The sequence below is a fragment of the Nomascus leucogenys genome, chromosome 25 (genome assembly GCF_006542625.1).
Source record: "Nomascus leucogenys isolate Asia chromosome 25, Asia_NLE_v1, whole genome shotgun sequence".
Taxonomy (NCBI): Eukaryota; Metazoa; Chordata; class Mammalia; order Primates; family Hylobatidae; genus Nomascus; species Nomascus leucogenys.
In genome coordinates, this window is record NC_044405.1 from 26,643,696 (window position 1) to 26,660,876 (window position 17,181).

At 50.1% G+C, this 17,181-nt stretch overlaps 1 protein-coding gene across 2 annotated transcripts in view; it reads right to left on the bottom strand.

The window, feature by feature from the left end:
- The window catches only part of TMPRSS2 (transmembrane serine protease 2), a 42,095-nt gene extending 25,282 nt beyond the window's left edge, over positions 1 to 16,813 (bottom strand). The window contains exons 1-3 of one of the 2 annotated variants that reach the window (XM_030806307.1): positions 16,742 to 16,813; positions 6,763 to 6,833; positions 2,726 to 2,948 (exon numbers count right to left, since the gene is read on the bottom strand). In XM_030806307.1, coding sequence (XP_030662167.1) covers positions 2,726 to 2,948; positions 6,763 to 6,777 — 238 coding nt within the window. In that variant the 5' untranslated portion in view covers positions 6,778 to 6,833; positions 16,742 to 16,813. Of the gene's footprint in view, positions 1 to 2,725; positions 2,949 to 6,762; positions 6,834 to 16,610; positions 16,721 to 16,741 lie in introns of those variants that run through there. The other variant, XM_003280394.3, reaches the window with a different exon arrangement.
- Between the last annotated feature and the right edge of the window lie 368 nt (positions 16,814 to 17,181).

The following is a 17,181-nucleotide window of genomic DNA, read 5'->3' on the forward strand; positions in this document are numbered from 1 at the left end:
TTTCCTCCATCGATGGCTTCCCGAGTGCCATTTTATCCAAGATAAAATAACTGGTCTGCTGCGATGAGGGCTATTCAATTAGGTATCCTGAACCTCACACTGAACATGTGCTGATCTGCACAGTTCTCACCAGGAGCGTGTGTAAAGCGGGAAGCCCTCAAGTTGACTTTGCTGGACAGGCATCTGTAGTCAGCGTGTGGTCAGTACAGACACCACTGGGTCTTGGCTTGTCACGGCTGCTGTTGCACAGTTTAATTACAACTCACTGGCCCGGCACGGTGGCTCATGCCACCCATGCACTTTGGGAGTGGATCCCAGCACTTGGGAGGCCAAGGCAGGTAGATCACCTGATGTCAGGAGTTCGAGACCAGCCTGGCCAACATGGCAAAACCCCGTCTCTACTAAAAATACAAAAATTAGGCAGACGCAGTGGCACATGTGTAGTTCTAGCTACTCGGGAGGCTGAGGCAGGATAATTGCTTGAACCTGAGAGGCAGAGGTTGCAGTGAGCCGAGATCGTGCCACTGCACTCCAGCCTGGGCAACAGAGCGAGACTCCATCTCAAAAAACAAACAAACAAACAACAAAAAAAACGACGCACACACAACCCACTATCCATTTCCCTCAATCATGACCAACTTAAGGTTGTCAACTCAGCTTTATGGTTTCTCGTGTTTAACTGCTTGTTTCATGCGCACATTTGGAGGACTATGGACCTTCGATTCTCCAAAGCCTAAGCTTTAAGCTGTGTATTCACTCCTATTCAATCATCAACCTTCTACGGCTCTTGCTAAAGCAAATAAATACATTAAGTCTGGAAAAAGTTCCTTATACTCCTGATGGGTGCTTCTGAATTGGTGCTACTCAGTAACTGGGAGAAGAGTTTCAAAGCCAAACATTACACTTTCAAAATGTATACATTTCTATATGTTAGATGCCAACAGTGTTTTCTTAAAAATAGTACCAGGGTAAGTTCAATTAAATTACTAAATTATTTTTGAGTTTATGAATTTGACAATGCAAAAATCACACATGTAGGTTTATATTCTTCCCTTATAAAAGCAACTGATAAGGGACTGATATATCCCAGTCCAACTCTGTCATCATCTAGTCTTTCCCGGGAAACGTGGAAATGTGTCCATCAGATGGGCCAGGGGTTCGTTTGCCTTCCTGGGTTTGGCCGTCACTGGTGGGAACACCACCGTCTGGAGGTGCTGACTTCAGGAGAGGACCTTCACTGCCATTTCTTAGGGGGGTAGCTCACACAGACAGTTCCTTAACCCTTTCACCCTGGCTTCCTTCCCTCCCCACAATGGACAAAGACCAGGAGTTCCCAACCTCCACACTAAGCGATATTTTGCCTGGAGGATTCTTTGCTGTCAGGGGGCTGTCTTGTGCCCTGTAGGAGGTTGAGCAGCATCTCCGGTGCCTACCTAGAAGCAGCACCCCCTCCCCACTCGTAACCACCCACCCTGTCTCCCGACACTGCCAGTTGTCTCTGGGGGTCCAAATTGTCCTGACTGAGAACCACTGGCCTTGACCTACCCAAACACCCCCAGAAGAACGTCAGTGCAAACACAAGGATCTGCCTGGTGGGGAGCTTCGGAAGAAGGGAAAGAGAGAAAGAGAGAAGGAGAGAAAGGAAGGAAGGCTCATGAAGGGGTAGAAAACTCAGAGACAGGAGGTGGCTGGAGAGGAACAGGGCGGAAGAGCCATTTGTGAAGGGTGAGGGGGTGACAGGAGGGGTAGAAACACAGGAGCGACAGCACTTGTCCTGAGTGGGGGAGAGGCAGGGACAGACAGGGCTTCACAGAGCACTGGCATTAATCACGTTGATGACTGATTACGTGATGTGGACACATGGTAATTCACATTCTGACAAGTCTCTAACTGTACAAGTTGTAGAGACAGGACGCACATTTCGCAAAATAAAATACAAACACTATCAATTAACAGATCAATGTAAAAGATCTTTGGCGCAGCCACTGCTGTGCGGGTTCCGCCTGGGCAATTCTTAGCATTGAAACTAGCCTGAATTAACAGCTGGGAGGCAGTGCAAGAGGGGGCGGACTGGAAAGACATGAGATCAAATGAAATGGCAAAGAAAGGAGATGAATGGGAGGGTGAGGAAGAGGAGGGACTGAAGTGACAGCAAATGAAATTTAACCTCCAGTCCTCCCACGCTCACTCTGGCCTGCTCCGGCCACCCGCAGGACCCTGAACCCCACTGAGACAGCTCAGACATTTCTGTGCGACAACCGTACCAGCCAAGCCAGGTCATCCACTAAACACAAAGTAACAGGGAGCATCTTAAACATGACCTGTCGTATCCAGGGGACTGTCTGACAAAGGAAGGTAAGATAGGTGATTTCTGCTCTTGGAAGCTTACCATTTATTCAAGAGCAGCCATCAATAAACCACACAGCCAAGAAACCCAGAGAAGGTGATCTCGAAAGGCTACGCTGAGTAGAACAGGCAAAGCTGTACAGGAGAGTTAACGGAAGACGGAGGTCTCTGCAGGCAAGAGGCTAGGCCTGGTGGCGACAGCTTTGACCCAGCAGGAAGAGAGTGGAAAGGCATGAAGACAGGCTGGCTCCGGCAGATGGAGGAGAAGGGTCAGACCAGGAGAGCTGGCGACAGTGGTGGTGAGAGCAGAGAGCCCACTGGGGAGGCAAATCCAGGACCCCGGGTTTATTATAGGAAATAAACACAAAGAGAATCCTACTTGAGGTGCACACTGTCCCCGAAGGGGATTTGGGCTGCGTGCGGACGACGGGGTTGGAAGCCTGCGTCAGGACCCTCGGGGCGTACTGGGGCACGGGGGACGGGTAGTACTGAGCCGGATGCACCTCGTAGACACTGGGGGCCACAGTGGGCTGTGCGGGATAGGGGTTTTCCGGTTGGTATCCATGGTTTTCATAGTAAGGTCCAAAACCTGGCGGTGACCCCTAAACAATTGGAAAGAAGATGAGTAATATAAAACTCTTATTTGCACTAAAGGGTTAAATATAAACTATCACATCATATCACAGCTATATCAATAATCTTCTAAATTGATAATGTTTTTACTTTGTGAAATATGCATCCTGTCTATACAACTTGTACAGTTAGAGATTAATAAGAAAGTGACAAGATATTAAAAAGGTACCACAAGGCTGGGTGCGGTGGCTCATGCCTGTAATCCCAGCACTTTGGGAGGCCGAGGCGGGCGGATCATGAGGTCAGGAGATCGAGACCATCCTGGCCAACATGGTGAATCCCTGTCTCTACTAAAAATACAAAAATTAGCTGGGTATGGTGGTGGGGTGCCTATAATCCCAGCTACTCGGGAGGCTGAGGCAGGAGAATGGCTTGAACCCGGGAGGTGGAGATTGCAGAGAGCCGAGATCGCGCCGCTGCACTCCAGCCTGGCGACAGAGCAAGACTTTGTCTCAAAAAAAAAAAAAAAAAAAAAATGCTGGGTGCGGTGGCTCACGCTTGTAATCTCAGCACTTTGGGAGGCCGAGGCGGGCGGATCACGAGGTCAGGAGATTGAGACCACGGTGAAACCCCGTCTCTACTAAAAATACAAAAAATTAGCCGGGCGTAGTGGCGGGCGCCTGTAGTCCCAGCTACTCGGAGAGGCTGAGGCAGGAGAATGGCGTGAACCCGGGAGGCGGAGCTTGCAGCGAGCCGAGATTGCGCCACTGCACTCCGGCCTGGGCGACAGAGCAAGACTCCGTCTCAAAAAAAAAACAAAAAAACAGTAAAAGAAAAGAAAATGTACTACAGATTCTCCCTAGGTATCTACAACTATGTCAAACATTGAACTTACTTAGAATAAAAACTAACCAGAACTTACAATTACCAAAGTTTTTTGTTTGGTTTTGTTTTTTACTATTCGTTCTTTTTTTCTTACATGTCCATTTATTAAACAGGAGTTCCTTCATGACAATTTAATACAATATTTATTCACGATTACAGTTGAGAAAATTATTTCCCTCTACATACAAAAATACAGATTTGGCTGGACGCGGTGGCTCACGCCTGTAATCCCAGCACCTTGGGTGGCTGAGGCAGGTGGATCACCTGAGGTCAGGAGTTTAAGACCAGCCTGGCCAACATGGTGAAACCCCATCTCTACTAAAAATACAAAAAATTAGCCGGATATGGTGGTGCACACCTATAGTTCCAGCTACTTGGGAGGCTGAGGCGGGAGAATTGCTTGAACCCGGGAGGCGGAGGTTGCAGTGAATGGAGATTGCGCCACTACGCTCCAGCCTGGGCGACAAGAGCGAAACTCTCGTCTCAAAAAAAAAAAAAAAAAAAAAAAACCACTATGAAAACAGTCAAGACAAGTACCATGAAAAATGGGTCCTTCAAAAGAAAGAAAGAGGGAAAATTGAGGTCATTGTGAGGCTTCGTCTGCTGTTGGGGAGAAATCAATGGCAGCAAAGCTCTGGGGCCCCCTGAGCCACTTGAGACATACAGACTCAAACTCGAGAACCACACAAGCCAGGGCAAAACCACCCCAGGGCTTCCGCATCTGCTAAAAAGCCAAGCATGCAAGTCCAAGTTTGCCCAATGGGCTATATATTCTTTAAAATTACAAAAAAAAGTGGCAGACATTGGGATTTAGTAAAATATAGTAATAATTTTAAAAAGTTGTGTAGAGGTCTGGAGTTGGAATCCATTAAGCCAAAATCCTATACTTTTAGTTCCTCCAGTCTTTTCCTTGAATATTGATATACAAAATTGTAAACTAGCAATACCATAATTATAATGAGAAGAATAATAGCTAACATTGGAGAACTCAGCTGCCGCCAGGCTCCTGTACTCATAACCTCCTTGATGACTCACCATAATCCCTCCCGCTGCCAGCAAGACTGGCGCAGGCACGAATTAATACAACCATTTTGCAGAGAAAACAACTGAGTGAAGAAATGTGCCTAAAGGAGCACAGTCTCTGTGTTAACCTGCAAATACCTCTTCTGTATCCTCTTCTCTCATGTAAGGAATGTATCATCATTCACTCACCATCTGTTATTAATGGAAACTTGAGTGGTTCACAACATGGGCTGTTAGCAGCTCTGCTGCAATAAATGTTCTTACACATTACATGCATTTTTGTGCAGAAGGTGGAAATGTGTAGCTACATCCCTTTAAATGAAATTTCTGGGTCAGAGTGTGGCCATACATAAATGTGAAAGGAACTGCCTAGAAGTAGTATTTTATTCTCAGCTCCATCCTTCAGCTGGTGCCTATCTTCTTAGAATGCCCACCTCCCCTTCCTCAGCCTACTTAAAAACTGCCTTCCCAAGGCCTACCCTGTCAAGACTCGCCCCAAACAGGCCACTCTGGGCCCCACCAGCCCACATCTTCCCCGTCTTTCAGCTCTCCCCAGTTACCTGTTGGCTGGGCCACTCTGGGAGGCCACGTTTTTCCTCTTATCTGTATCTAAGGGCCCCCATGCAAAACTTTCTCCTGTTCATTAATTTCTGCCCGTTGTCTCTCTTTCTCTCTCTCTCTTTTTTTTTTTTTTTTGTTGAGATAGTGTTTCCCTCTTGTTGCCCAGGCTGGAGTGCAATGGCGCAATCTTGGCTCACCGCAACCTCTGCCTCCCAGGTTCAAGTGATTCTCCTGCCTCAGCCGCCCGAGTAGCTGGGATTACAGGCATGCACCACCACACCTGGCTAATTTTTGGGGTTCTCCATGTTGGTCAGGCTGGTCTCGAACTCCCAACCTCAGGTGATCCACCCGCCTCAGCCTCCCAAAGTGCTGGATGACAGGCATGAGCCACTGCGCCCGGCCTGCCCCTTGTCTCTTATTGACCTCAGAGAATGGCAGCAAGTTTGTACTCTACGGACAGGTGTCCTGAGCAGAGGCAGCATAGCTCTTAGAACTTTAAATGAGGCCTCCAGGGGAGTTGATTATAATGGAATGAGCCAAACAAGGCCCTCAGAGTTCACCTCCACTTAATAACTCACTAATGCTATCCTTCAAAAGTCTGAAGATTACAACCCTGAACCAGAGCAGCACACAGAGGGAAAACACAAGGTAATCTCTCATCTAAATGAGGAAGCCAGAGGCTGCAATCTCAGCCATCTAAGAACTTGCCATCCACTAGCAAGGAGGTTTGTCCCTGAAAATTCCTGAGCAGTGGACTTGAAATTAAATACAGACCAGTAAAAAATGAGTATCAGTAACAAATAAAGGGGAAAACAAGGTCTATTTTCCAGATATACAATCTAGGAAGTGTTTAAAACTCTTTACTAAATGCTAGGTATAAGGCAAATGGGTCAGTTACAAAGGGGAGCAGAGATTAGCCACATTTGTCGCCAAAGGGAGTGGGCTCCAGGGAGAGGGAGGGCCTGCCCATGCCTCATGCAGTTATGACTTTTCCTAGTCCTTCAGTTGGGCATTGATGGGATCCCACGTGGGTCTCTTCCCTGGGACATATACCCCTGTTATCGCCATCCTGCCTCATCTGTCCCCACTCCTTGTCCCTGCCCCCTGCCCCGCAAAGCAGGAAGGGACGAGGTCAAGGTGAGAATGTGTATCACCCACATCTACCCAACAGCCACGGCTTTTGCGACTCACCTGGGCAGCTGTGTGGCTGCACACCTGACTCACTCTTTCTAGAGGGTGCCTTGAACAGCATCAGCGTGGCCCAGCATTGCCTACAAATAACCCTTGCAATCGCTGACCCCAAACAATGTTGGGAATAACAGAAGGGACAAGGGAACAAAGAAAAGGCCAGGAAGGTAATAATTAACCACTTACTGAGTTCAAAGCCATCTTGCTTTTATCAACAGCATCGAGTAATGATAGGTATCTGGAATGTTCAATATGACCTAGAAGAAAGAATTACAGGACTGTAATATTTCCATACCAGTTAGTTTTTAGAAGATAAATCTGGAAAGAACTAGAAGAATCTCTAGATGAAGGTTACCTAGAACAAAGACCAGTGTTGCCTGCTGACCTTTGGCCTGCATCTTCACCACTGCTTCCCCATATCCCTCCATATTTAAGGACTTTGGGACCCATTTGTACCTTAGAGGTTACAGCAGAAGCACTCTCCTCTGGGATCAGAGTGGGTAGGAGGATGGGGTGCAATTGTAAGTGCTGCGACCAGGACAGCCTGACCAGAAAGAAGAAAGAACACACTCAGTGACTCAGACATCCATCGGGAAGGGCTCTCAGGGGACTGCCTGGGGCTCAAAGCCACCCACAACTCCACTGCCACTAAGCCCAGGCATCCTGCTGGACTTAACCCAGTTCTCACCAGGCAGCTGTGATATCCCCTATACAGAACATCTACTCAAGGGAGACTGCATGGGATAAAACACTGAAGAAATACGACAAGGTAACTAAACCCATCAAGGTCGGCAGAGGTTAAAGACAAGATAGGCCCAGGAGGGAAAGACCTGGGCAAGTTCCTGGCAACACAGCTCCCTGGAAGTGTCGATGGGTGAGTTACTGAATCTTGTTGACATCTCAGGGTCCTCATGGGAAAACAGACAAAGCGATCACCACCGTTGTGTGAAGCCGAGAGTTCCGGGAGAGTGGGGAAGGAGTGCCTCACAGTACCAGGAACTGAGGAAGAGCAGGTGCAATCAGACCGTCTTTCCCCGAGAACGTCCACAGGCACTGCCAGTAGCCACCCACTGCCCAGCAGGTGGTCCAGGGCTCAGCACCAGATACAGCTCATGGTTGACTTTTTAAAGCAGGCCATGCGGGCCCTCTCAATTTTTAATAGATACATACGTTTAAAATAATCTATAAAACATGTCCACAGTCACTCCATTTACTACCCCAAACCCAAAAAAGAAAGAAATTCAGAGCCAACCATTTTCACCATTGCTAAGATTAGCAGTAATGAAAAGAAAGCTGTGGGCCATTTCGTTTGTTGTCCTTTGTGTACAGTTAACAATAATAGCTAGAGATGCCGTCAACATGAAATGCTTTATAGTAAAGCCGCGTTCTGACATCACTCTCCATGGACAAAGATTCTTTGCTTGATCAAACTTGTATCAAGCCCCTGAACCTTCTAGGCCATCTGTGCATTTCCTTGTAAAATCCAGTTTTAGCAAAAAACCTTGCTCAGTCAGTTTAGCCGGAACCTCCCACCCTCAGTATCTGATCACTCTGGATATCTGATTGGGTTCCTCAGCCTCCACCGTGCCACAGGTGATGTCTGATCACCCAGCCTGTCTTCAGCAAGAATCCTGTTTGGTTGGTTTAGCCAGAATCCCCCTCACCCTTGATGTTTTCTCTTAGTGATTTTTCCACCCACCAACCCCACCCTGATCCTTGGTTATAAATTAACAAATTAACTCCCACTTGCCCATACTGTACTCAAGTGGATCCCAGTCTCTTTTTCCCACTGCAAAATCTGTTGGCTGTGGTCCCTGTACCTGTCTCTGTGGTCCTGAATAAAGTTCACCTCACCATCTTTAACAAGTGTCATTGAACGATTTTTTTTCTTTAACATGCACTTCTTGAGCAAATAAAGGGCTTTTTTCCACCCCTTCCCACTTGGCTTTAAATGACTAAAGAATATTTTAATAAATGGGGTTCAAGATTATCCGTCCACAAGACCATGTTCCCAGTGAGGGAACAAGAGCCTGGAGGAGGCTCTGGGCTTTGGAGCTGGCCAGACCAGGGTCCACTGCCTGTGACATGCCCATAGAAGAATATTTCCCACCTGCTGGCACAAAGCAGGTGCTCAAACAGCAGCAGGCAGCACTGGGCAGTGGTTCAGCCCCTGACCTCTGAGACTAGACTCTAGATCGAAACTCAAGCTCAGCCACTCACTATCCATGACCTGGAGGAAGCTATCGAAGGTTCTGTGCCTCAGTTTCTGCGCCTCAGTTTCTGCATCTGCAAATGCAGATAATAGTAACACCTACCTCCAGGGCATTCAATGAGTTAATACTAATGAAGTATTAACTTCCTGCTTAGCATAAAATGAGTGCTATATAACTTTCCATTAAATAAGAGGGATTATAAAGCTGATAAACATTTAACAACCTGCTGAAGGAAAAGAGGGCTGTCTTGATTTGCAGGTTTGCATTCAGTAAGTACTCCCAGGCTACCAACATGAAGCCCACCACAGAATCAAGAAGAGTGGGGCCGGCTTCAGCACACCATTGCTTTCCTGTGTCCTAAGCAGAACTAGTTGCTGAATCATTAAACTATAAAATCCCAACAGCCTCCCATGAATGAAAATGAGTATATGGCTTTTTAGTCTCGAGAAACCTCACCAAACAGGTTACGACAAACATGCACCGATCATTTATTTACTCTTCACGTACAGATAAAAATATAAGAACCAGGTCATGTCGTAGCTTTGGGATTTTTTCTAGGATTAAAACTAAAGTTCACACCTTCCTGGGTATGAGGAAAGGAAAGTGACTAATATACAGGTGGGAAGGATCACCATTTAAAATGTATCGAAAACGTTTAAGCCTTTTAGTCACATCTTAACAGACCTTGCCTATGTCTGCTTTGTGAAGAGAGAGGATCCTCAGGCCTGACAACACAATAAATCCCGCATTCTTGTCTCATAAGCAGGAAAGAACTCAGTACCGTGCTAAGATTGCTTTCAAAGAGTCCTGCCTAACCAAACACATTCTCACGCCTCTGGTTTCTCGGCTCTCCTATCTCCCGAGTTACAGGTTTGGTTGAAGTTTCAGGAAGTGAAAATTCGATGCCATTGGCGGCTCTCCCAGCTCAGAAGCCCTCTGAAAGGAGTGAAGAATCAATACTCAAAACCCACACTTGCTATTCATTCACGATCCCTAACAAGGAAGCCAGGGAAGGAAAGAACACCGGGAGCCACCACCATTAATTGTCAAATAAAAGCCACGGGACCCAGAGGCAGTCAGTCGCAGGATAATCCTATCTCTTCCAGCAATCAGAACATGATAAACAAAAATATTCAGTGTGCCCAAATCAGCTACCACGGGCCTTGGAATGGAAGACCAGAGTGATGCTGCCAATAACATTCTCCAGCTGGGCTGGGCGCGGCGGCTCACGCCTATAATCCCAGCACTTTGGGAAGCCAAGGCGGGCAGATCACCTGAGGTCAGGAGTTCAAGACCAGCCTGGCCAACATGGTGAAACCCCATCTCTACTAAAAATACAAAAATTAGCTGGGTGTGGTAGCGGGTGCCTGTATTCCCAGCTACTTGGGAGGCTGAGGCAGGAGAATCACTTGAACCTGGGAGGCAGAGGTTGCAGTCAGCCAAGATTAGGCCACTGCACTCCAGCCTGGGTGACAGAGAGAGACTCTGTCTCAAAAAACAACAACAAAAAAAACAAAAACAAACAACAACAACAACAAATACATTCTCCAGCTGGAAAGAAAACAAGGGGGGGGCATGTCCCGCTCTGACATTAGATCTGCAAGGGGAGGCACTGCTGTCCCAAAAAGACCAGGAAATCACACTCAGTCCTGTTCACCTTCAAAACAGGCATTTCCTCATTCACACAAGCTTGTACATCTCATTAACTCGTTTCTGAAAGGAGCAAGATGTAACGTAGATGGCGAGAGACAATGCTGTTTAGCGAATGCTTGCTCCTGTCATTTAAAGGACGGGGATGATGGCTCTCAATTCTGGAAAGCCAGCCACCATGAGCACTTGGGGAAATTTTCCTTTAAGTGTGAAAGAGCAACAGTGGGTGGCCCTCAGGCTCCATTCCTGGCTGGCAGGGAGCTCCTCGTTCAATACAGACAGTGTCAGCCACTTGAATCTCACAATGGCACACAGCTGTCCTCGCACTGTTTTGGTCCATCCTGGGCTGAGAGCTGAGTCAGCCCATGAGTCACCTGCCTGGCCGCCATGCGGCAGGACGACGCTGTGGCATCGTATCCACATCCCATGACATGAGGAAGTTACTGCCAAAACAAGAATCTTTTATCCTAGTTTCTCTCCTCTGGAGATCTCAGGACCTGTTTACCGGAGACGTACTTTCCAAACAACCAAGCCGACGCGAATGAAGTTAGGCTCGTAGACACTGACTCCCACCCAAGAGCCAGGGATATTCTCTGCAATGAAGTCTCCACTGACCTCACCGTGCACCACTGTGCACGCACCTCCTCCTTCTTGAAGCCCCCACATGTGACTGGTACGGTTTCAGTTGCTGGAGGTGTGAGAGGGAACAGACAGCCTCAGACTCAGTGCTCCTTCTTCAAACTCCAGACAGCACTACCGCCCACCATCCACGGACATGTTCCAGCCAATGACCAAATCATCAAAAAGAGCCCTTTATGCCAAAATAACCGCACTAACATCACATTATACAACGCGATGTTCTATCCTCTTAAGGATAGAATGCACAACTAAATGAAAGTTAGCCAACGGTGAATTTCAGTGGCTGTTCAGCAGAAACTTGTTTATGTATAATCAGGTAAATTGAATACACAATGATTGGCACAAGAGTTCTACTGAGAGAGAAAGGTTGAGCGAGAAACAGAAAGATCACCTCAGGAGAGGTATTGCCTGCATCATCCAAGTTTCTTTTCCTGTGAATGACTCATTGTCCCAAAGAGATTACAAACTTTTTAGGGCAGAAATCAGGTCTGGTTCTCTCTCTTTCTCTTTGTTTTTTAAATCTAGCTTTGCAGCTTACAAAGACAGTATTTAAATATTTTTATGGAGTTCCTACCACCTGTACCCCAAAAACTGTTGGGGAAAAAGTTAATAAGCATGTTTGGCAAAGTTGAGGGATACAAGATCAATATAAAAATCTATGTGTTTTTATATACCAACAACAGATGATCGGAAATGTAAATTTGAAATACAATGCAATTTGCAGGAGAAAAAATATTTTTTGAGTTCCAAAGGCCAAATGAGTAAGACGAAATTTAGCAGAGGGAGATGAGATGCCCACACCCAGACAACGCCAGCATCCCAAGTCAGGACAGTGGGTGACCTCCCAGGAGTCCAGGTGCCCCAAGCTGAGTGCAACCTGGCATGACAGGCAGGCAGGCGGCAGAGGCCCTCAGGTCACTCCAGGCGGAGACTTCAACACCACACACAAGCCACTGGCTAAGGTTTAAAGAATTTGTCCAAGTCAATCTGTAAAATGGGGATGATACAGAAATAGGGTTGTTGCAGGGATTCAGTGAGAAAGCAAGGCCGTAGCTCAGCGCCCAACCCATGCTGAGCACTCAATAATAACACAATGATGGCAGATAAGGTCTATCTTCCAACACCTAAGAGCCGGCTACATAGAAAAGGAATTCAATGTATTCTGCGTACATCCAAAGGACAATACCAGAATCATGATCAGAATTTCCAGAAGGGCAGGCTTGGATTCTATCTGGAGAAATCAAGGTTCCAACAATTAGAAAGTACACATATGGCCTGGAGCTACCCTAGAATGTACCAAATTCCTCAAACCTAAAAATGTATGTTTCAAGACTGGAGGATCATTTCTCCAACATATTCCAGAAGAGAATTAGGCTTGAGCATTGAGACCAGACATGGTGATCTTTCAGTATTACTCCCAACTCCTTATAAATGCATCATCACCAGTGAACTTGAAAATGTCAGCAAATTCTCTGTTATCAGAATTTTGCACAAAGAAATCCAAGCCCATCGTCCCTAGAAAGCATGGTCTCCCATGACCCTTGGGCTATACTGCAGTGGGGTCAGGCTCAGTGCCCTGCCAGGACAGCCCCTTGGAAAGCAATGGCCTTAAAGGGAATTTGACACTGCGTTGTGCACCTCGTACAAACAAGCAATAATAAAAAGCCTCAGCTTAGTTCCATCTGCCAAGTCAGACCTCACTTGAAAATATTTTTCTAACAAATCCAATCATCACAGCCTCTCATTCTGAGTCCCACTTGACAGCCCTGATTTTTCCACCTAGTCTGCCCTTGAGTGAACAGACTTCTGCTGCCACAACCACAAGCCAAGGTGCCCTTCAAACACTTCCTGCTCTCTTACCACAACTCTGTGCCCTAAACTCCTCTTGCCCTCCTGCCATGGATGCCCAATGGCTCAGCGCCGTCCACACATAGATGTCAGAGTCCTCACCTCCCTCTCCCGGACTCACCTCCAGGAGGATGAAAAGCCTGTCTTTGAGTTTCCTGCCCTCTCAAACTTCACTCTGTTTACAACAAAAGTAACTACCCACACCCCTGCCAGAAAACCAGCCTCGACTCCCAACCAGCGCATTTCCACTCATTCAGTTCCTCTCTCCTGACCATTGCCCAGCGACCAGGAAAAACCAAGTCCCAGGTCAGGCTCTGCCTCCTCCCGGAGCCCAGCCTCTGTTCTAGGTCATCCTGAAGAGCTGCCTGTGTGCTCAACCAAGCTGCTACCCTGTCACAGATCCCCCTTTTGCTCCTCCTTGGGTGTCCACAGGCTAGGTGGGGCCAGGGTGGTCATCATAAACCCCTCCTTCACACCCAGGCCCATACCCCTGGTACTTGCAAGTCAGTGCTTCCCAAGTCACCCTTAGGGCCAGGAGGGGCCCCACAAAGGCTGACTCCATGCAGGCCTCAGATCTCAACATAATGCTCCTGCACCCCAATCCTGAGGCCACGCAGTGAATCCCATATTGGAGGATCCCCTGGCAGGTGTCCTGGAAAGTAAGGAGGAGCGGGGAAGAGTAGCAAAGGCCTGGTGACTGTGGGATGAGGGACACTCAGGGAGTGCAGAGCAGGAGGGACCAGAGAGCAGAAATGCACCTGGGCCTTCAATGCTCCTGGGCTCTCTGGCTTCTGGCAGGGAGCTCTCCGTGGCCTCACTCTCCCCACCAGCAAGGCCACTTTCCAAGTCTTCAGCAACCAAAACTGAACAACCACTCTGTTGACCATTCACCTTTCCTTTCTACCTCAATGTCTAAGGCCTAGATCTGATCAGTGCTCCCCAAACCCAGAATTTTCGAGAGGGCTTAGAAAAAAAATAAATAAATAAGTTGCCTGAGCCCCATTCTCAGAGTCTGATGCAAAAATTGGGACCAAGGCAATGATCCCATATTATTAGGAAGATCCCCTAGGGAATCTTGCCACAGATTCAGGTGGAAAAGAATAAGAGTTATCAGCCAGACTTCTGGTTTACATTTCCTGGTAGGGGGACAACACATTCCGATGACGATGATCGTGGTGGTGGTGATTACTGGCATAAGGTACTGCATGCATCTACCTTTTCACCTACAGGACATTTGCACCAACGTCTTGTCACTCAATGTCCCCATGGCCTGGGAGGTCAGCCCTCTGCAGGCCCCCTTTCAGAGTTCCAGGCACTCTGGCCACGTCATACTGCTAGAGGGGGCGGCACGGAGCCTAGGTGGGGCTGTGGGCAGGGGCTGGGCTCTTTCAGGTCAGGGAGAACCAGAGCCCGGCCCAGGAACAAGCCCTTTTCAATCAGGATTCTGGGCGCCTTGTTTCCAGCTTCCTTCTCTCCTTTCCTCCACTTGCTGGTAACATTCCAACATCCTGGAGGGAGAACCCAGGGAAGGAGCAAAAGGAATCGATACTGTGTCGATTGTCACTAAAGCCGCTTCTAAGCATCCTGTGTCTCCAACTCAGAGCCCGACACTGGAAGCACTGACCTAGGGAGCCAGACAGGCCAAGTTTATCCCCAGTTCTGCCCCTTACAGGTTACAAGACCTCGGACAAGCTACCCAACCTCTCTTCCCCAGTTTCCTTACAATTGAGTTAAGTATATTATAAAGGGTTTGCAATGATGCCTGGCTGAAAAAAGTGCCACATCAATGTCTGTGCTTATTATTATAATGCCAGTGCAGCCAAATATACTCCTACAATTAAGGTGACTTGAGTTCAAGATACAGTGGCCAACGGTGCCAGGCAGGCCAGCACCCAGCAACCTGGGAGGCCCTGCCTGAGGCTCCAGCGACAGCACAAGTTTGTTGTTAGAAGGTTGCCCTTAGCTGGTGGGAATAAGGGAAGCTGCTGGGGACCAAACAAATGTCCGCGCAGAGAACAAAAGCCCAGCCAGCTCACCAGCTGATAATTAAAAATAACCAGAGGCCAAGGTGTAGATGGCGGTCTCCAGGCAGAGGTCTCAGCCGGTAGGATGCACCCCGAACTCTCCAGCCTAGTGTGTCCTTACCCGAGGGTGTTGCTAGATTTCCTTCTAACCTCATCTGTCCGGTAGTTCTGCAGCGGAGCAGGGCAGGTCCCACTTTTTCAAAAGCACTCATTAAAGGTGGGGAAGTCCTGAGCAACCTCCAGTGACTTTCTAGGGGAGCTCCTGGTTACCTGGCCCGCCAGGCCCTCCCTTCACAGCAGCAGCTAAGGAGCCAGGACTGACTTAGCTACTTGCGTCCCCAAGGCCCTTTGGGCTGGTAAACTCTCCCTGCCACACTCCCAACCCCCATCCTTCCTGCAGGGGAGGCTGGCTCCATCCCCACTTCCTGGAATACCTTCCCAGATCTCCTGGGACAGGTCAACAACCTTAGTCTCACTTCAGGTTTTCCTAACGCCCTGTAACTGGGCTGCGTAGCCTTTGTAATTTTCCATGATTCGGGAGGTTCTCGCGGCTGGAAGCTCCGTGAGGTCAGGCATTGCCTTGGGCGCAATGCGCTCATCTTTCCCACGGGACCACTGCACAGGTTCCCACGGAGGGGAGGGCTGCGCAGCCTCGAAGCCGAGCCCTGGGTGCTCCCTGCCCACAGGGCTCACCTCGGGCCACCGTGCTATCCTTTCCTTCCCAAACAAGCCACCAGGATTCCTCGTGACCAGGCCTGCCACCAGGGCGTTCTGAACAGGATTCAGGGCGACCGCTCTGTGCCCTACGGCGGAGCGGGCGAAGGCCCTCCTCTGCCACAAGCGCTCAGGGCTCTCGGCGCACAAACTTTCTGGACATGGAGCAGTTTTTCAGCTGGACCCGTGCTCAAGCACAGCGCCCACTGCCAGACTGGAGCACTTGACCACTCAGGGTGCCACTGTGCCGAGCCGGGCAGGAAAGGACGAGGTGGACCGAAGCGCCCAGGTGACCCGCCTTCCCCCCAACCCGGCACGGAGCGCAAGCGGAGGAGCCAGACCGGCTCCTCCCGAGCGGGTTCCTGCCGGTGCCGGGTGTCCAGGAGGCACCGGCCCTGATCGCCGCCAGCGGGTCGCCGCAACGGGGCCTGAGTCGCGAGCAGTCCCTCCCCGGAACTGACGGGCCGTTCGCACCTCGCCCGGGGGCCCTCCAGGAGCCTGGCCCAGCGGTCCCCGCCGCGCCGGCCGTATCGTTCCCGGCATCTAAGCGAGTTTCCAGTTTCTCCCTACCTCAGTAGGGAACCAAGAAGCAGAAGGAGTTCAGGTAACACTGCGGGACTGCAGAGATTTCCCCCAAACAAAGAAGCCAGCCGACAGCACTCCCAGACCTCGTCCCCAAAGAGAAAAGGCGCACCGGTGCTCCCAGGCGGGGGCAGTGGACGGCAGGCGGACTAAGAGCCAGGTTCGGGGACCCGGGGGGACTCTCTTCCACCAACTGGCTAGGGACTCGCAGGACCACCTGCCCCAACCTCGCGACGCCAAGCCAACATGGGCCGCCAGGGTTCTCGGCCGTGCGCAAGGGGTCCCAGGCGCCCAGCACTCTCCCAGCACCCCCGGAGGCGCCCTGCCCGGCTGGCCCCAGCGCTCGACCTTCGGGCGCACTCACCTGCCGCGCCGCGCTCCTCACACCCGCTTTCACCTCTGGGCGGGGCAGGGGGCATCGGCCGGTCCCAGGCGCCCAGGTTCCCCTCCCCAGCCCGGACCCCGATCCCGGACCCTGGTACCGGCGCCGCTCACCTGCCGCGCTCCAGGCGGCGCTCCCCGCCCCTTGCCCTCCTCCGCCGCCGCCTGCTTAGCTCGCGCCTACTCGGCCCGGCCCGCCCTGGCTCTCGCTTTAACCTCAGGAGGCGGTGTCCCAGGGCCCAGGGCGACACCCCCAAGCGGGTCTCCGGTCACCCTGGGCGGGCGGGGGCGGGGGCGGCGGGAGGAGGCGTTTCCCAAGGGAAGCCCGGGACGGGTTCTCAGCCTGGCTCAACCCCGGCTGCGGCGGGACCCAGGAGGGACCCTGGGGCGCTTCCCGGGCCCGGCCCCAGCGGCCAACCTGCCCCTCTCCGGTCCGTGGCGCCGCGCTGCCCGAGGGCTCGAGTTTGGGTTAAGTAAGGGGATTCTGGGGAGCGCTCCTCGAGTCCTGGGTGAGCCCCCGGAGCTGCTACCTCACGAGCTCCTGCAGGCGGCCG